The sequence below is a fragment of the Anguilla anguilla genome, chromosome 11 (assembly GCF_013347855.1).
Source record: "Anguilla anguilla isolate fAngAng1 chromosome 11, fAngAng1.pri, whole genome shotgun sequence".
NCBI classification, from domain to species: Eukaryota; Metazoa; Chordata; class Actinopteri; order Anguilliformes; family Anguillidae; genus Anguilla; species Anguilla anguilla.
Window position 1 is genome coordinate 11,653,147 of NC_049211.1, and position 21,353 is coordinate 11,674,499.

A 21,353-nucleotide genomic window follows, 5' to 3' on the forward strand; every position below is an offset into this window, starting at 1 on the left:
ATGACAATTTACAATATCCTTCTGAAGATTTACACCATGGAGAAAAACAGTCTTATTTAGCTTCTCTCTTTAAGCCACATGTATTACTGGTCATATATGTATTTGTAAATTGAGAAGATTAACTGTAATGTCTATTTGTATACTTAATATGTAAACTCAGTTTGTGACTGATTGCCAAGGGCTTTTTGACATGGTATTTCCAGAGGCCACTGTATAATCTAATGTTGACAGGTAAATCACGTTTGTTTTTGGTGAGGTTCAATGGCTTTCTTGCACACAGGGATTTTTGTGTATTACTGTATTTCAGCTGTTTGTGTGTCTAAGCTATTATGTATTTCTGTTTCACTTTACCTCTGTCTCCCTACCCAGCTGGCAGTCAAACATTGGTTTAACTTGTTTTTTCTTCCTGATTTTTGGACAGATCATTAATCATTTTTAGACAAGTAATAGATAAATACAGGGAAATTATGCATATATCCAAGAAAGAAAAACCTCTGATTGGGTTTGTAACCATTAATATCACCTGTGAATGCTGAGAGGATTTATTTGGTAGCAAAGCAAGGATGTATTAATAATCCTACATATGAGTATAAACATATATATGAGTTTACAAGCTTGTTGCCATTAGCACCTGAAATTTTCTGATTGGTGGATGTGATCTGCTCTGCATTCTGTTATTCTGGCTGTTTATGACAACCCTGCAGCTGTCCTCCCTCATTTTGAGAAGCGCTCCACTGCTCCAACACTTCTGTCCCACACACCCACCCTCCCACCCCCCCTCCCATATACAGCCCCACCTGTCAATCTGCTATCCATACATCCGCCTGTGCATGAATAAATAAAACTGAAGCAGTCGCGCAACACAAAGGACTTAAGGGTTGAACTGTAAACGCACAATGATTGACAAGAACTGTATCTTCACCCCCCCCCCCCGCCCCATTCAGATAATGCAGCCTTCAAGCCCCTTTTGTTTACAGCCAAATTCACAATGTTCACCGCCCATTGTGTTGATTTTGGAAGTGCTTAAAGTCAACATCCACAGGTTGTGTTTGGAAAGGTGAGCTGGATGGCCTCTTCACCTGCGCGTCAGGGTCTTGTGTGCCGTTGCTGGCATATGCGAGGCGTGGATCCCAGGGGAACGGGGGGGGGGGGGGCTAGATTGGGAGTGTAGCTGCGCCTCCTACGCAACACAGGCAGGAACAGTCTGCCCAGATGACAGCATAACAGAGCCTTTGCCACGGTAGGAAGGAAGCCTCCCGTTAAAAATAACGGCGGCAGTTTGTAAAAATACCACAGAAGCCACGTCCTGCGGCCCTTGTTTACTGAGCGCTGTCCCAGCTCTCGTTTGACACATACCTGAACCTCCTTCCTCAGTTTGCTCCTCGCTCATCTGGATGATTTCCGCTATCTTCCAGATCACCAGTCTGCTACACCTAGCTTCAGCGCCCATAAGGACTTCCATAGGAATTACCTTACAGTATATCATTTGCCCAGTAACTACTCTGTCACTGAAAGTAGAGCTGACATTCATAATGCACAATCAAACTCCATTTCTTTTTCCTTCGGCATCCAGATGAGTTTATGAGGCAGTTTTATGTTGTGCTATCTGCAACGAGCATTTCAGACCTGCTCCAGGCCTGCATGGTGGCTGCCCATAGGTGCACTGAGGGATTCACTTCTTTCACAGGTAGAAAATCAGTCACATTTCATATAATGAGAGGAAGATGCAGTGCTGCAAGCCCTTATAGATGGCTAGTCAATAAGCCCTTTGATCCTTTGAAAAAAGATAGAAAGAAATACAACTCCGTAATTATTTTTGAGGAAAACAAATTTAACCCCGGTTTCTTAACAGAAGCACCAATTTGACAGATGCATGGAACCAAAAAGTGTTCCTGCACAATTAGGAAACGCAAGCACACGAGGAAGAAAAAAGAAGTAACACTGGGCACTTTGATCCTGGTACCTCATTAATAATAGTAAACACCTAAGGGCAGGACTGCATCTGAAAGGACAGTGGACAGTTCAACCCTCAAAACAAGCGGAGGGCCGCAAATGAATTTTTCCTGTGCGCTGTGCTGCCTGTTACTCTCAGAGCAGTTGTAAACAAGAGATCAGGACTTGTGCCGCTGTCAGTAGCCTGATGATACATCTTAACACCTTTTTTAATGAACTATTTGAATGGAGGCTATTTTGCTTAGATTTTACTGGTAAAAATGTCCCCATTATAAAGCAGTATATCCTATGTTAAAACATGAAAGAAAAATATGTAAGGGAAAATATTTAATATTTTGAATTGCTCAGCATAGGAATGCATCAGGAAATATATCATTTCATGAATTTCATTTATATAATGTGTTTCCATAACTTGTAAAATCTATTTCAACAACAACATTAAATGAAATTATATTTGCTCACAATTATTTAATGTTAGTTATATATGGAAACATCAGTAACTACAAACGTGAGTTTTGTAAAATAAATCTGCATATTGAAAAAACAGTGTACATGTACATGAGAAGAAATGTATGAATATTTTTTGAAGGTGATTTAAAGAGGAAAGTTAGCAAAAGAATGGCTTGTTAGCATGCTGGTTTGGAGCAGGCCTGTGAGTTCAAACCATTTTAACAGAATAAACAGAAGGAAAAAGAATAGAGGTCAAACATGAAAAATGACAGAGTGACCAGAACAAATGCAGGGTTTGAAGAGCCGCACAGCAAATATATATTGATTAATAAGAATAGTTATTCTGCTAATTTTTTAAAAGCTTGGTGCAGTCACTGAGAACGCCTGGTTGCTTTGGGCCTTGGAACAAGACTGTTATCTCTCATTACTGAGACTCCAGCTGATTGAATGTACTTGCATGCCCTGTCTCTCTCACGTTGCTCTTCGTTTCAATTTTCCTCTCTACCTGTGACAATGGCTTTTACTGTTAAGCTCATGTAAGGACACTGGACGTTTGTGCTTTCTCAGAGAATGCTCGGCATTCATTGCTGGGTAGAACATGAGGAGATCAGGAAAAGACAGGGAATGTTCTTTAGATTTTAACAGCTCGACTGACTAACGTGGGAATTGAAAGCTGAAACATAATCGGAAACCTGAACAGTGAACAGACAATGAAAAAAAAATCACGTGTTCTTTAAAAGATACACGATCACTGTAGACCAGTGATGCCGCAAAAAAAGTCTTGTTGCGTTCGAGCAAAAGGGTGAAGCCCCCTTCAAAACCTTGATAGCGTCTGTCCCTCGAGCTCTTGATAAACTGTACAGAACGGATGAATGTGAGTATCCTCTCGCGGCTGAAGCGCTTTATCTCCCGCGGGCAGACTGAGAGCTCTCTGTTGTTCTCTGTGATAATAGAAGAGGTGCCAGGGCTGCACTCTAATCAGAACACGATTGTGCACAAGTGGAACTCAGCACAGCCTGTTAAGCTTGCTGCTGGGGTGGGGGTGGGGGGGGGGGTGGTATAAAAAAATGAGTAATCACAACGTTTCTACTAACAGAGACAAATAAAACACAAGTAAGACACATCATAGCCTGAAATTATTAAGTTAAAACCAAATTTATTCATTAATGTTTTGTTTTTTTTCGTCTTCTGGTCTTCGCCGCAGACGTATACATTTTGCAAATGCAAATACGTAAATGTTTTGGTTGTTGATATGGGTTAAATTTGCTGTGTGCTGTTCAGATTACAGTATCCTGTTGCTCTCATCACTTTTATCATCACAGAACACTGGCTAGGAGGTCTGCCCATTGATTGTTTACAGATAAAGCAATGTGTATATTTTCATGATGTATTGTGATAATTATAAAATTATAATTAAATACTACCAGATTATGTTTTGTATTATTCCTGGTGAATTACAATTTGATGATGTGAGATGGCTTTGTCAAAGCAGTTTTAGCTTTTTTTTTTTACCACTGTGTATCTTGTGTTCTGCAATCAAAGGTATAAAAAGCTGTCTGTTTAAAGAACTGACTGTTATATATGTCGTTTGCCCATTGAAAAGTCTACAAAATAAAGTTATATAATTCAATTAAGCTGTAAAGAAGTGTTGTTGTCATAAAAATGACTTATCTTCCTGTGTCTGCTTTAATGCACAAGCACACAAGAGCTTAAAAATGCAAACCCCAATTCTTTTCATTTGTTTTTCAATATTTTCATATGAACTGCAATGCCATATTGTTGACTGACCCTGCTGTAGACACTCCAAAAAACCAGAATAATTATACTTTTGGTGACTAATTATGAGGGGTTCATCAGCACAGAATGATATGACACTGTTAAGGATGAGTGCAGAGGAAGTGGAACATGGATGCACAAACAAAGTCAAGATTGATGACAGAGTAAAACTATATTCTTCTGGTACATTATGTACTGATGGATTTAGCTGATTTTGTCTTTGGACCACAGACATTAATGGACAGAGGCACTGACGCAGGAACAGTTGATGATAAAACAACCGTTGAGCATAAAAATGAAAGAGAGAGGTAAGAAATTAGAGGGGGCTTGGGAGAGTGACCCAATATTTTCTCCATGCTCTATACAGTATATAATCAAACTTTCGTCGTAAAAATGACCTTTTCAGTGTGTAAGTCCTCCACAACCCACCCTATTGACCCACAGAGTGGTGATGACAAATCTTTCCTGAAACAAAACCATGGATGGTGCAGTATTTTCTCCCCACCCAGAATCACTGATTCTGGCTGTGACTCTCCCTGTTGTCAAAGCATACAATATCTAGCCTGTGCTCACGGTGTCCACCTGCACAGACTGCACCGCTTGGGAACTGTGCCTTGGGACCGGCCTGTGTTTTGAAAATGTCACAGTGGAGCGGAGAACCATGGTGACAGACGTCCCCGTGTGCATTCTGACTGTGAGGGGAAAGCATCTCCAGATGCTCCTCAGACTGTCAGGTTCCTTTGGGTGTGGTACTCCCTTCAGAACTATATCTCAAATGAGTAAAAACCCATCCTGCTGCCCCAGCATCAAACTCCTTAATGATCTTGAATTATATCTAAGCAAATATTCTTTAGAAATCATGGACAATCAGCAGGGAGGACTTCTCACAAAATTTATTTCAGCTGGTCAGGTTGGTTAGACAGAAATTGAGGCAAAATTGACAGTACTGTGAGGAGGGTCATCTCTTTCTTATCATCGATACAGATTTATGCTTATTTCATACATTTATACAGAATGCAGAAGCACCAGACCTGCTGAGCATGAATTTTAAATCCCTGTGTACTGTGATCCAGAGCTACAGCTCCATAATTCAACGACCTGCGTGTGGTTTGAAAACATCAAAGTGAAGAGGAAAAACCACGGGGAAGAATGACCCACATGCCAGCTGTTTCCATAGCAAGGGCTCAGATACAGCCTGTACACCTCTCTATGTGTATGCATATGCATGTCCATGTGCCTGAGTGTGTGTGTGTGCATTTATCTGTGTCTATGCCTGTGTATATATGCATGCTTGTCAGCGTGTGTCTGTACTTGCATGTATGAGCATGTGTGCACGTGCTTGTCCGCATGTGTCTGTACTCTGTGTGTGTATGTGTTTGTGTGTGTGTGTGTGTATGCATGTGTGTGTTGTGCGTGTGTGGGAGTGTGTGTGTGCGTATATGTGTTGTGCATGTGTGTGTGTATGTGGGAGCATGTGTGTATGTGTGTGTGTGTTTGTGCATGTGTTGGAGCGTCTGTGTGTGTGTGTGTGCACTGGAGTGGATCGGGAAGAAGGGAAGAAGGAGTCAGGTTTGACTGCCACGTGTCCCACCTGTCTGTCAGTGATCACAGCAGAGCTCCCAGTGAGAGCGTGCCGGCCACACTTTCTATTGGGGTCACCGTGACTCTGCTAATTACCTCTGATGTGCTTTCAGTCCTCGTTAATGACAAATCATGACAGATGCCCACCTGCTGTCTTCCCATAATAAGCCATTACTGCACTGGCAGTGATTGTAAAATCTCCCTCAGTCTGACTCCGCACCAAGAGTGACCATGCGGCAACGAGGACTGCATTGGTTTAAAATAAATAAATCAAGTCTTGCTACTCTAAGCTCATTGGTTAAATTCACAGGTAGCACTCAAGTTTTGGATACTTCAGTAAGGGACTTACCTGAATTGCTTTAGTAAGTATTCTGCTGTTTAAACAAATTGTTGGTAAATAATAATAATACTAATAACAAACCAAATTATAAACATTTTTTTTATTTCTACCTACAATAACACAAAAAAGATGAGTTCTACCATTTCACGGTAGTCAGGGAAACTGATTTCTCTCTAGTTGCATTGAGTTCTCCCTGTTTCTTCTGCCTCTTGATCTTCCTGGTCTTCTCCTGTTAACATCACTTCCCATCCGCTGGAACCTTCTGAGTGTGTACTGAATACTGCACCTTAAAGTTTTAAGCTTCTTTGCGATTTCTCACTGGGAATAACTTTCTCGCCACAATGTTTACTTGGCCCTGCACATCTAAGCCTAACTCACCAATCAGTATTACCAATCTTATACTTGAAGTGTTTATCCTGAGTGTTTTGAGAATAGTCATATTGCCTTCTTGGAACTCAATATGTATATAGCCTTGCATTTTTAATGCAAAGTCAGGGTAAGAGCCCTAGCAAGGTTTCTTTTGAAGAGTTACCAGGATGGCCATGGGGAAGTATACAAGTTGCATAAAAGCAGCTTGATTTGTTGGATATCTCTTTGGTTGTTAGGGAAAGCATTGAATCTTTGTATTATGCAAGTGCCATAATCCTTTGCATTATGGCTCTGCTCACAACAGACTGATACAGGCCAAAGCAGTCACTGCTGCAGCGTTTCCACAGCCATTTGTGTTGCTCGCTGTTATTTCCTATAATTACTTTAATTGGTGCTGTAAGAGTTGAATTTCCTGTAGTGGGTGGCAAAATTTAATCTCTGACAAGGTTCATCACAAAGTACCTTCAATGATCAAGATGGCAGGCTATCCTATTTTTAACTCAACAGGGATAATGAAAGGTGCAAGCTCGCTGTATCTGGGTACGTCAACAATCCAGGCAAGTCTCCAAAAAGACTGCTTAAGGACACTGTAAACATGTTTCAAGAATATTGCTATATATAAAAAAATGTATTATTATCATTATTACTATTATTATTATTATCAGGCTATTATTATTATGATCAAACTCTGCATTGTTTAGTAACAATAGCAATAGCTCTTCTTTTAGAAAAATATGCTTGTAGAGGAGTAGGAGTAAAATGGCACCATTCTTAGATTTTTCCCACACCTGAGCGTAGATTTTCATCCTGAACAGGTTCAGAGGCCACAGACGGCCCCAGAATTAGTTGACCCACACAGCAGAACTCTGTTCATTCCAACCTTCCCGTTTCAGTGTGTGTGAAAGCAGCACATCCCACCCGGTCTAAATAAAGACGCAGGAGGGAAATGGCAAAGGTATCACTGATGCTCGCAGAACCGGCAGCAGTGCCTTCCAGTACAATAGGAGCGAAGATCCTGTTTTTACATAACCACGCAGTTCTATACAATAAGGTGCTTTTCAACACCTGGGTCAACAGCGGTTCATTATGTTCTGTTGTTTTTGGAACAGGGAAACTGTGCGCAAAAAGTGTGCTTGGAAAGCTTAAATTGTGAAAACAATCAGTTAAACTGAAAACTGAAGAAGTCAACCAAACTGTTTTTCACAAAGTAGTTTGTTCATGAATGTCAAAGCAATGGTCATTATACTTATTTTACCAAACAATGATGGAATTGTGATTTTTCTCTTCATTTGGTTAATGCTAATATCGGCACAAGAGCATTTTGGGTTATACGTAACAGGGTATAATACTCATGTGCAATTTCTCTATTAAGTTCTCTTACTTAAAAAAAGGCTTAGTGTGGTCTATGCACCACAAAGTGAACACCATGGCAGCTGGCTCTTCCATTAGCTCCAAGTTTTTCCATGAAAGCGCTCCATATCCCAATGCTCACCTAAGCAAAAGCACTGAACAGCGTCTGTCCTGTCGAAGTGGCCGTCCGAGAACAATGAGCTCGTTAGAGCAATTGCAATGCCAGACCAGACCCCTTCCTGAACGGGCGGGACAAGGGGGGGTGATGGGCGGAACAATACCCCTAATCCGAGGGGCCCCTAGACTGGCACGGGCTGTCGGAGCAAGGGGCCATGGGAGATCTGTCTGCGAGATCCCAAATGAGATACAGCCCTCGATGGGACAGCTTGTTTACAGCCAGACCAGACGCACATGCTCACACACCCAGAGTTGGACGGCACCCAGGACTGGGACATGCGTTTCCCACCCTCTTCATATTAATAATTTGTGTATTTATTCCGTCACCTGTTGGGTCTCAGCTGTCACAGCGCTGTCTAGACACATACATTATCTCATTATCAGACACAGACTCCGACAGTTCAGGCACACACAGGAACACGCTGCCGTATTTAGAACGAGTTTCTGCCATTTCCCATTTGTATGACATTCAAACAGTTCTGAGATATGGCCTATTATCTGAGATATTTGCAGTGCTGAAAGTTGTTGTTACTTGTACTGTAGGTACTGTCCTACAGAAAATCATTTTACAAAAAAGAGAGAGAAAAAAAAAACAGGTTGTGTCCAAATTGAAATAGATGCCATCTCATCTGAATCTCATAATTCAACTTTGGACCAGACAGTGCTTGACCCAGTTCATGATGGCTGACTTTCACTAGACCTTAGAAAAGTTTAGAATAGCAGGTCTGAAAAATGGTCTCTGCGGTGGCTTTTTTGAGTGTGCGCACGGAAATAAAATTTAAATCACTGAAGACAACTTGGTCATGAGAAACGATTTAAACAAATGTTGTGTCATTTCCCCAATGAAGGTCAGAACATTGTGACTAATACCCTCGTCCCTCCTGGGAAAGGAGAGGTGTGTGGGTGATGTCATTTATCTTCTTTTCCTGTATATTCCTTAAATTAGCCGAGATTCCATGTGTTTATACCTGAGCAAAAACAGCTTGGTAAAAGAAAATACATGATAAAGCTATGAATATGCTCTAGGAATAAGTCTGTGGATAAAAATCTCTCAGCAGTCAGCAGTATAAATATATTTTAATACAGTATATGTAATAAATATATTTGGCTTTCTCCACCATTCTTCTTTCAGACATGAAAAGCATGAATTGTGTAGCTAACTGTACCCTCAACATTTAAGATAAAACAATGGTCGTCAGCTATTCCAACCACAGCAGAAAGACAATCATAATTTGATCAAGTCATAAACACATACATTGATATTCTGACCTCATTAACAAAAAAATCATAAACATAGCCAGACATAGCCAGGCCTGTATGTGAATAATAGGTGGGGGGTTGGAGGGTTAATGTTTCCTGCCTTCCTGTGTTCCTGCGTCACTTCACTTTCATAATTTTTTTCCTGTGTCAGTCTAGTGTATTGCTGCCCATAAATAACTTGACAGAAAGGAACATGAACTACAACCCATGCTACAAAATCCCTCCCCTGCTTTGTACATTTGGGGTGTGCAAGACTAATAATACCAACAAACAACAAACTAAGATTGAAGAAGTCTACAGTTTTATAAGGGCCTAATCCAAATGATTATAGAAACAGGATGTTCTGATGGGACATACCTACATCTGACATAATATAATATAAGCACAATTAAACATGTTGATTATATTTATCTCTTTGCACAAGGATAGTAGTTAAACATATATATATATATATATATATATATATATATATATATATATATATATATATATATATATATATATATATACATATATAAATTATGTATAACGTTGCCTTTGGATTCCCCTCTTGGTTGCATTGTAACTAGATTCCACGTTTGTTTGACAAGTGTATGACACGGCGTAGGAGGACAAAGACATACATCTAACTTGGAATTAACTAACCCTCACCATGTAAAAAACTGAACAGAACAACTTTTTAGGTTTTATGTTTTTTAAAGTTTTTTTTATCTGGCAAGCAGAGTATTTTTTTTTTTTTTTTGCTATTTCTTCCTTTTGTACTTTGCTAAATACGACTTGTTTTAACCAGCACTAAATACAGAAATATACCCTTATATGATCCCTACTACAATACATTACCCCAATATCAGTCTCAGTGTAGAGGTATAGTGCAGTACTACAGTGCCATCTTGTGGCTAAAACCAACCAAAACTTGTGAAATAATGCCTTCGATGTTCAACATTATCGGTTCACGGAAATACGTATTAGAAAATAAATATCTGTATTTAAATAGTATTTAAGAAAAGCCACAGCCTAAAAACGTAAAGTTATCTTCCAAATCTTTTTAAACGCACACATTGGCCTCATAAAAAACCAACACAATTTCTTGTTACACCGGAGATTTTTATTTATTTATTCAGAGGCAGTCTATAATCTGAATACAGATCCCAGGACGTAAAACATCACTTTTAAAGTGCGGAATTAAGGAATTAACCCAATCTCGAGCTAACAAGAAACTGTTCAATTGAATCAGGTTCACTTACACTGCAATCTGGCTTTTCGCCGGAAAATATTATGTACATTATAAATATTAAGATTACAATGAATTGCGGTAAAATGCATACTTTAGGACGCGTAAGACTGTAAATTACTTCTTGTATGACTCACTGCAAGCACACACACTGGACCAAATGGGTCCCAATTACAATGTGCTTAAACTGGACTTTAAACCTCAGGTTAAAACCTCTAGACCACAGAAATGCATTACAACTGGAATAGCTAATCATTCCGAGATTTTAAAAGCCGTTTTAGTTATAAAGCTGTTCCGTGGAACTGGGATATAAACGAGATTTAAACTCTAGCTAAGCACGCTCCAGTTGACCCGATAGGTTTAAACCATTTTTATACAGTCTATGGTTTAAACCAAACGTAACCTGAACGTAAAAGCATAACGAGCGACGTAATTCATTAACGTAGCCTGTAGCATCCAATTAGATCAAATTAAATAAAAAGATTGAACGACTAACCAGATTTTGCAATCGATTGAACATTTGCTACTTCTGAAATACTAATTGCATGCGTTGGGGCAAAAGCTTCTTGTCATAGCTGAACAAGCCGCATCATTATCTCGAATTCTCGCGGGTGTCAAGGAGGCCAGGCCGTTAAACCTCGTGCCAGTCTGCGCAGTCAGCCGACTGCATGAACACCAAACACCGACTTGCAGCGCTGACGTGCTTATCCGGCGGCGCTGAAGAGCGGTACGTTACAGCAGCAGGTGAAAGAGACGTAAGGGTATGGAGTGCATGGGAACATGCTTTTTTCATCACCTTTAATGAAGTTAAGTATATTGATAACGTCTGCGTTTAATTTACGATAATTTGTAGCGTATAACTTTAGCTAGGTAGCTATGTTAAGTTCAGCTACCAGGGAATCTTGTGTCTTGTGGTTACCTGGCTAAGCAGACAAGCCGATATTTATATTGGTAAGCTCATTGTCAGGTGACTAAATCGCGGACGTTTGCTAAAATTCACACACACGTTCTTCTTCTCAATTCACTGCTTGAAATTCCTAAGTATGATACCTAAGCTAATGTCCATGTCAGTGATAAGCTTGTTTGCTTTCACGATCAGCGTTCAAGGAAGTAGCAGAACAGAACTAGCCAGCTAGCGCCCCCTAATGAAAACCATTCCAAACTACTGGCAGTGCCATCAGGAATCTCTTTTGGTCAGACCTGTTTTATTTTATTTTACGAAAAATATCGTGTGCATAACACGCGATTTATGTGGTTTCAACCAAATGCTACCAAGCATAATATTTAGTAGTGGTGTATGAAGTGTCTATGGGAAGGTATATCAGCAATATATTTTTTTATTTTAACAGTTTTTCCACTTATTCCTTGTGCTTGTTTAACTATAGGCCTATAAGACTTCTCACTCAGTGAACCATGCTTTCAGGTGAATCCCGGGGGGTATTCCAGGAAGCAGGATTGCTGACTAAGGTCATAGAGAGTTCAGTGGGATAACTGCTTAACTGAGTAAAACCCGGAACAGCTCTTTTTTTATTTATTTATTTTTTACTTCAGTCCATGTTCTAAGTTTGGAGAGCTCCTAGTTTCACTTTGTGCAGCTAACCAGCTACTCACTCTGCTTCGTACAACAGGGTCCTGATCATTTCGGGCTGGCTAACGGCTGTTATTGAGCTGCGTAAACATAATCAAATGCTTGTTATAGTTGTTTTGAAATTGGAACTAAAAGAAAGAACTGAGACAAAGAAAGTAGGTGAACTGTGAATGAGGCAGTATCTGTATTATTTCAGTATGTCTACTTATAATGTATGTCTGCACTACGATACTACCTACATGCCAAAAGCTGAAAGAGTATTACTGTCCAGTTTGAACAGTAAACTTTGGAGAATAGAACGTGTGTGATGTCACTGAGTTCCTCTGTCCCAGGATATTCCAAAGAGTGGCTCTTTTTTCAAGGGCTAGCCTGCTGTGTACCCTATTCCTGGCTGTGATTGGCTGTCACCATGCCCTCACCTGTCACTGTCATTGTGGTGGGAGCTGGGAACCGTGGAGAAACATATGCCCAGTTCGCCATAATCCACCCTCATCGTATGAGGGTAAGTTTTGCTACTGTGCCTGCCTGCTATTTTCTTTTCAATGTTTTATAAATATTTATCGCATGAAGGTCACAGTCTGCTGCCCTTCCCAGTCTTTTAGAAATGTACTGTTAGTTTGGATTTGCTATAACATAAAAAAATATATGTGCAGTATGTGTAGACATTGTATAATATCATTTGACCAGTTCTTTATCAGTGTCGATTCATTCTTAAGATTGTAAACGGCACATAAACCTTTACTCTGATTATGCAGATTACCTAATGGCTTGTACTTATGTGCCTTTCAGTTTGACAGTTTGGCTTAGATAAAATGTGGGCCACATCCCTATCTAAATGATTCCTAATCTTTTCATTCCACATGGGTTTCTACTATTCCAAAAAGTGAGTGCCCCCTGTTGACCCCTAAGTGGAAATGGCGAGGGCATATTTTGCAATAGATTGGTCGGCAGCCAAATCCCCTAGCTTGGTGTTGCTGTATTTCATATTTTCATAAAGGTCAATGTGCATGTTCTATATCTTGTAACTTGTAGTTGTAAGTGACCATTGAAAAACTGTTATTGTGATTTTGGGACCATGATGAGTATATGCAGATAAATGGTGACTGTCACATGACCACTCTGCCACATGAGCGTGTGACTCACAGATGAAGTGGTCATAGACATGCCCTCAAACATATACACCATCGCAAACTTTGCACTGACAGTGTGCAAATACAAATGCACGTACTGGCTGCTGAGAAAGTATGAGTAAAAAGGGAGGGGGGCATTTCAGATTGTGAGGTTGGTCTGCCAGTTTCATGAAAACAGAGGTTGTAGATTAGAAGTTCTGGGACAGAATATCCTCGAAGGGCAACAATTGGTGTCTTATTATAGTTCCTATGTAGTTCTATATATGTATTCCTGTATAGTCTTGTACATGTTAAAAAGGGTTTCTAGTGGTTGTAATACTTTCTAATGACTGTTTTTACCCACCAGGTGGTCGGGGTGGCAGACCCCAGGGTCTTTGCCCGTCAGAAGCTACAGGAAGAGCACCATATTGCTGAGGAGAATGTGCATGATGGTAGTCACGCCTCACTCTTTGATTCTGTATTTTCACCTACGTCTGAGTTTTCTAAGCTCGTTTCAAAGTCAGATTCATTGTGACCTACCTCTTCCCCCCACCAGATTGGCGTAGCATTGCAGAGAGGGAGAAGTTTGCAGACGCAGTATTTATTTGCACCCCTGACCGGCTCCACAAGGTAAATGCAGAATGGGGTGGCAATGATGTTGCATTCTGAAATGTTACCTCCTGTTTCAGTCATTCCTAAACTGCAGGTTGGGACCCAAAAGGTTGGACAGGAGAGGGGTTAAAATGTACCAGGAGAAGGTTAAAATGGATTGGGAGAGGAGTTAATGTGGGCCGGGAGAGGGAAACACAAAGGGCTTCCCACAGATAAGATTAATGTACTTTGCCTTTGTTGTCCCATAAATTTAGAATTCTGCTTGCTCAATATTTTATTGTGTATTAGGCTGCTTTTTATTGTGGGCGAATGGCATACTTAAGTGGGTGTAGTGTTTGCATGTTTGGGAAGGCCAGCTTTTTATTATTGACAGTTTATATTTCTGTGTGCGTGTGGTTACTTTGCGTGGCTTGCTGTGATCTGAGTGTCCGGGACACGGGCACTCTCTGGTGGGATCGCGGTCTCTTGCGTTCAGTCCTGGACACGTGTCTCCGCTTGTGTTTTAGGACCCTGCTGTGGCGCTGGCCAAGCGAGGCTATCATGTTTTGCTGGAGAAGCCAATGGCCGTGAGTGTTGTACAGGTCGCTTTGAGCGATGTTAGCCAGGGAAGCACCTTTTCCCCCCTGGTCTTTTTATTTTGATGAGTGTGATGAGCATCTGTTCCCTCGGGGTGAAAAAGCCCTTTAATGAGGTGATGCTACAGCAACACGTCTTAACCTTTATGGTTCTGTTTTTGTGGTTGTGAGTGTTAATCAGATTGTATTAATCAGATTCTTTTATTTTTTTGTTACATTGATGTGTTGAGTTTTGTGTTTTTATGTGTGTGTGATTTGTCATTATGTGCCTGTCTGTGGGCACATTTGGATGCATGCGAGCATGTGTGTATTTGGATATATGTGTGTATACATGCATGTGTTTTTTGCATGTTCCAGGTGACTGCTGAAGACTGCAGAGAGATTGTTGAGGCCTGCATTCAGAGTCATGTGATGCTTACAGTCTGCCATGTCCTCAGATATGACCCTACCATCCACAAGATAAAAGTAAAGTGGCCCCTTTCATGTCTGTCACAGAGAGAAAGAGCGTATACATGAGCCCCATTTGCTGCTGTACCAGGCAATGCAATGAAATGAGTTCACCTTCAGCTAATGTTTATGTAAAGGACACACTATGTATGTTGTTTTCAGTGTGCATCTTTATTTTCTAATTGTTATGGGGCAGCAGTTCCCAAACTGTCATTTTTAAAATATGTGTATCATATTAAAGTGATTTTTTGTATTGTATCCATCAGTCATGTAATGATATAATTATTTAGGCATGTTTCCATCTATTGACTGTACAGCCACTGCATTTCTGCTTGTGTCACGTGTTGAACGAACATGTCCGAGAATTTAATGACATGAGTGTCCTCAACCACATGATGGTCATTTAATGGGCCTTGAAATTAAATGATGAGTTTGGGAACCGCTGGCTCAGAGTCCTGTGTTTCTGTAGGAGCTGATTGACGGTGGCACGATAGGAGATGTGATCCACATTCAGCACCTGGAGCCGGTATGAAATCAGTCCCCCTGAGTCTCCGAACGTTTCCGGGAACATTTCAGCATTCATCAATTTTTTTTTCTTATCTCTATTTGCTCATGGCTGTTTCCTTATGCTAATCACATGAACAGGATTGCACATAAGATTTAGAAACAGCCAGAATTCATAATCACATACAACTGGGGTATGCACAAAAACAAAGGTCTGCACATGTGTCATGAATCCCATATTGGTTTTATTTAGGAACCTTTTTAAGAACAAAAGTAAGAATGATTTAAGAAACGTTTTGTGATTGAGGCCCTTTGACTCGCACCTCAAAACAGTAGGGGTAGGGGCTGGGGGTAGGGTTTGGGTTAGAGTTAGAACACAGCTTGTCAGCTACAGAACACACACAAGCAAAGTGCTTGTAACACATTAACAGTCTAAAATCAAAACTGCCTTCGTTTGTAGAGTAAAAAGTTTATGAAAACTCAAAGGAATGTGCAGATAGAATGACTCAAGTTAACAGTGATTCATTTACAGTGCGGTGGACAAACGAACAGGATGGCATTGACATTGAATGGATGACATAGATCGCAGTCCATGCCAATGTCATCCTATTTGTTTGTCCACTGCACTGTAAATGAATCACTGTTAACTTGAGTTTGCAGTAACAGTAAAAATATTCTTGACATGTGTCTAGATTCTCTTATAACCTTATAGACTATGATATGATAATTTATTGACTGTTCCAAACGCTGTTAAAATTGAGCTGTTTGGAACAGTGAATAAATTGGCTTATCGTAGTCTATAAGGTTGTGAGTGCATCTAGACACATGTCAAGAATATCGTTGCTGTCATTGAAACTGATTGTAACACACTTGGTCTCATCTGTCACTCAGTGCCAATACCAAGTTTCTGAGATTAAAATTGAAATGGAGCTTATAGGTTCCCTGCCCAGTATCTATGCTGACACATTGTAATGGCACCGAAACCAAGATTCATGTTCCACACCTCATCAGGCCCACAGTAATTACTATAGCATGCTATAGCTACCACAAGTGTGATATCTTAAAAAAGGGCGTTTAAACAGATATTTGTTTTGTTGCAGCCTTGATCTGTCTTTCTTTCCCTCCCTCTCCGTCATCTTCCAGGTGGGATTCTATCATTTTGCTCACTCCTTTGTTAGAGGGAATTGGAGGAATGAAAAGACGAGCTCATTCGCCCTGTTGGCTAAGTCCTGTCATGACCTGGATCTCATCCATCACTGGGCGGGAGGCCGCAGGTACGGCCGGCCGGTGCTGCCAGTTAGCACCGCCCACTGTTCATCCAGCCTAATGATGTCACATACTGTATAAGATGGTGGATTGTATTGTTGGCGCAAAGATACTCTTCTCATTATACGGGTCTATATGTAGAGAAAGGGAGCGCCTGTTGTGGAAACCCGTTGACCTGATTCTGAACTTTAATGTGTTTGTGTCTCACAGGTGCGTGAAGGTGTCATCGTTTGGGTCACTGAGCCACTTCACCAAAGAAAACAAGGTCCTTGACAGTTTAACCCAGTTCACCCCGTAATTAACACTGGGCATGCTGTTTTTTCAGAGTTAGACTTGTTAATTTGTATCTTAATGAACACACTCAGTGTTTGAGGCAGCACCAAAGCACTGCATATGTGAGCCTGTTTGTGATTACAGCAGGTTTTTATTTTTTGTTCTAGCCCCAGGGAGCTGCAGCGCGATGCTTAGACTGTCCAGTAGAGGGAGCCTGTCCGTACTCTGCTTGCAAGATCTACCTGGATAGAGTTAGACAGGTTAAACTGTACTTTTACCTGTTACATTTGTTAATTCTATTTTAATACACATACAGTATGTACAGTGTTCTGTTCAGGGGCTGAAAGGGAACTTGATATGTTATTAATACTGTTTTATTTGGCAGGAAGTTATGAACACATTTTAAATGCCAACGAAGTTTTAATGAATACATTAATTAATGGTATATATGTAATGCATAAAATCGTAATCTTTTTATTCTGTTGTGATATTTGAAGGCCTTCCCTGAAATGTATCAGTAATTTACCAGTTGCCTTGTAATGGAGACAGTGGCACTGATGTTGAAAGGGAGAATGAGGATTATGTGGAAAATAGAAAGATGATGATAGTTTTGACAGGGGAAAAAAGCAGTGTGTTAAGTTATAAACAGAGAAATAGACTCGCTCCATGTTATAAAAAAAATTATGAGGGAGAATTGGCTGAGGGTCGTGTACTTGTCACACTTTTTAATGTTCTCATGAGACGAAGGAGAGGATGAATGAAAGAGAGAGAGAGGGATGAAGGGAGGCTGGAGGAGAAAACGGAACAGGCGGAACACCGAATGAAAGGGAGAAGTGTGTGCAATGGTGGATTTGCCCCGGTGAAATATTTCCAGAACAATGCATCAATGCATGAGAAATCTCAGCCCGCTTGACGCCTTGAGAAAAGGGCAGATTTTTCGCATTTCTCAGCGCATGAAAAGGCCCCAGCTTCCTGACCCCGGCGCACTCTTGGCCAGCTGTGTTGTGTAACTCCTCCATGCATCCATGCATTCTTCTGCATTAACCATGCGACTTCCATTCAGCCTGTGAAGACTTTTCAGAATAACATGCGCTTGCTGTCTGTCAAAAATGACAATTTTTTTTAGTTTTTTTTTAGAGAAACCAAAAGTACCTTTTCTCCACAATGCTCTCTTTCCCTCTAGAAAAATGTTCAATACCAGAGAGAAATCGTTACGGATTTTGCTTGATCGGGGAGCTGAACGACGAGTTATTTAGAAAAGAATGTCAGAGAATATCTGACGTTAGTCATCTGAAACTCATGCAATGTAAGGGAAGAATTAAAGAGATTAATTCATGGGGCTGGGCTCAAAATTGCATAAACTTAAATCTTAAAACGTTTTTTCCACCCTGCTGGCTTGCCTCACATTGGGTAGTCTTGTGTAAACTTTTAAAAAACTTTTGTCCAACCTGTTGGGGTGCCTCACATAATGTATTATTGCGTAATCGTTTAAAAACTTTTGTCCGGCCTGTTTGGTTGCTTCGCATTAGGCGGTATTGTGTAAACTTTAAAAAAAACTTGTGTCTGACCTGCTGGGCCATATCTGTTTCTGGTTTTCATGCCAACTTCAGGCCTTAATGACTTAATAAGCCCTAACTTTTACGTCATTTGACGTTTTGACTGAACTTCTTGATAAGACCATAAATGGCAGCTCAAGACTCTGTTCTTGTGTTCCTGTATGAAACATGACTCATCTATGAGAGAAGCAGTGTTGGTGTACACAGCCAGTTTAGCAGGGGTAATTGGTGGAATAGTAATTGGCAAATACCTGCAAATACACCGACCCTCTGTATCGTTGTCCACCTCTGTGTCGTAGAGTAATCTTTTTAAAAGCTTTTTCCCTGCCTGTTGGGTTTGCCTGACATTGGCTAGTTTTGCACCTGTGTAACGGTAAGGTACTGTACAAGGTTACAGTGAGCCTGTGCTCGGACTCTGTGCTGCAGGGATGCGTGGGCTGGCCTGTGTCGGTGGTGTGCTCCAGCTCCGTGCCCGACATCGAGTCTGTGACCGAGGCCCTGCGCTCGGGGCCCTATGGCCGCTGCGTGTATGAGTGCGATAATGACGTCTGCACCAACCAGGTGAGGATCGTAATCTGTCATTTCCCCCCCAGATACAATTGAATGAGCAGAGTGGTCATGTATTCAGACAAATATAGGTATATATTTAGCCGGTCTCATTCTTCTCCCTCATCTCCCCTGCCAGGTGGTGAACATGGAGTTTGAAGGGGGTCTCACTGCTGCTTTTTCAATGGTGGCATTCACAGAGGTGATGAGCCAGCGCAAGACTACCATATATGGTAGTAAGGTGAGCCTACTAGTACTACTAGTACTACTAGTACTACTACTACTACTACTACTACTACAACAACATATAGCTGCAAGCAGCAATTATGTGGCGATTATGCCTGTTTTTTTGGGAGGGCCGCTGTATGGGGTTAATGTGATGTTAATATGTGTACCTGTGTGCTCCTACAGGGAGAGCTGCACTATGATGGGCATAAGATTCGAGTGTTTGACTTCCTCACCCAGAGGGCCACTGTACACACAGCACCCTCTGGGGTCCCTGGGAACTTCGGCATGCATGGGCACGGGGGGGGCCGATTATCACCTACTGGACACTTTCATCTCCGCTGTCTCTGTAAGAGCTTTACACACACACGCACACACACACACACACACACACACACACACACACACACACACACACAGTGAAACATTTACAGTGTCAGTAACAGCTTGATGGTTTGTGTTTGTGTCTGCGTGTCCATTTGTCTGTCTGTGTATGTGCGTGTGCACATGCTGTGTGTGTGTGTGTCTGTGCGCATGTGCAGAGTGGAGATCCGTCTCTGATTCGCTCAGGCCCGGAAGAGACCCTGTCCAGTCACAGGCTGGTGTTCGAGGCAGAGCGTGCTCGCCGGGAAAACCGGGTTGTGTTCTGTGGCCAGGACAAACGGACCAATGGGATCGAGTGACCCAACCGGGGGCGGCGGCGACAAACTCCAATCCCACTCACTGTGAGTGACACAGCCAAGAGAATCCTGAAACTGTTCTCTCTGATTTCCCACTGCGCAGCCACTGCTGTTATCTACATTCACTGCTTTTTGTCAACAACAAATACTTACTTGACAGCTTTGCTTCAGAATTCATGAACATGAATTTAATTCAGAAACATGAAACAATCAGTTTAACATTCATATGCGGCTCAGTACTGATAGAGTTCAATCACATACAGTAAAAGGGATATTAAAATGAAGTACTATTTTTTCATAAGAGTTTTTCCTTTTGGAAAAACATTTGAGTTTGAGGAAAGATTTGAAACTTTCAAATAATAAAAACCAAAAAAGCAGTAAAGACTTCTAGCTAACATGAAACCTAGGTGTCAGAATGGAGTTGATAAGCAACAATATATAAAAAACTATTTATTCTATTATTTTTTTGTTTTACAAAATTTTACAAACAAAATAACATGCAGAAATAATGCATCTCTGTAAACTATATCCAACACTTAAAACCTGTTAAAAACACTAAAGAAAAAACACAAAAAGCTTTTGTTGACAGTAGTCGAGGTAATTCAAAACTTGTAAGTGCTTATAATTTTTATTTTTTAATGTGAAATGTAAAATTGTAAGAAAATGTTTGGGTGGGGGAGGCTGTGCTGGTGCTGTGCAGATTTGTAATGGGGCCTCCCCCCTTGTAGCCCCACCACTGGTTGACAGCAATTGTGTGCCAATTCAGTTGTTTACAAAGAACATGTTTCCATGTTGCACCACTGGAGGGAGCCGTTTCTCCAAACCACTAAAGTCTTCCAGCAGTTTCTTCCTTCCAACACTGTCTTTCCAACTCGAGCCACTGGGGGGAGACTAAACTTGTTAGGGAGCCCACTGTGAGGCCAAGAGGAATTCTGAAAAGATCAACTGAGTTCTGTGGTTCAGATACCACACCGATTTCACTGGGTCCCCCAAAAATGTTACGTTCAAGCTCTGAGGAAGCAAAATAAGACCAAAACTAAATTGTTGAATGAGGGGAACACTTTCTATTGGCAATGTATATCAGAATTTATTTATACAAGAAAGGTACAGTTATAACAATTTTAAGTATTGAGTGTCCTGTACAAATAGACTTTTTTGTACACAAATGTAATATTACATTTTTCGATTATATGTGTTGATCACTGTATTGAATTTTGAACATTTTGCCAGTTTTCACAATCTAAATGAAGTAACTATTCACTTTGCAACCACTGCCTGCCTTTGTGTTGTTATGGATTTAATCACTATTCTGTTTCTGTTTAAAAATGCTGCAGAATGGAAACCGGCCTATGTAGAAATATACATTTTTTGAATTATGTGTTTAAATCATTTTTTACATTAAAATGAACTATGGATTGCTTTTTGTGATCTTGTAAATATTTTTGTTGAGGACATCAAAATGCAGATCTGTGAAATTATATCCTA

General features: G+C 40.7%; 1 protein-coding gene across 1 annotated transcript; it reads left to right on the forward strand.

Annotated features, from left to right (window-relative positions):
* Positions 1–11,679: 11,679 nt before the first annotated feature.
* Positions 11,680–21,286, forward strand: zgc:154075 (uncharacterized protein LOC556929 homolog). Its single transcript, XM_035382719.1, is given in 15 exon segments — positions 11,680–11,803; positions 12,438–12,577; positions 13,552–13,636; positions 13,741–13,814; positions 14,303–14,362; positions 14,729–14,836; positions 15,288–15,344; positions 16,466–16,596; positions 16,799–16,853; positions 17,029–17,121; positions 18,844–18,978; positions 19,103–19,204; positions 19,375–19,488; positions 19,490–19,537; positions 19,731–21,286. Coding segments are annotated over 14 exon segments (1,296 nt in total). The 5' UTR covers positions 11,680–11,803; positions 12,438–12,484; the 3' UTR covers positions 19,872–21,286.
* Positions 21,287–21,353: the final 67 nt, after the last annotated feature.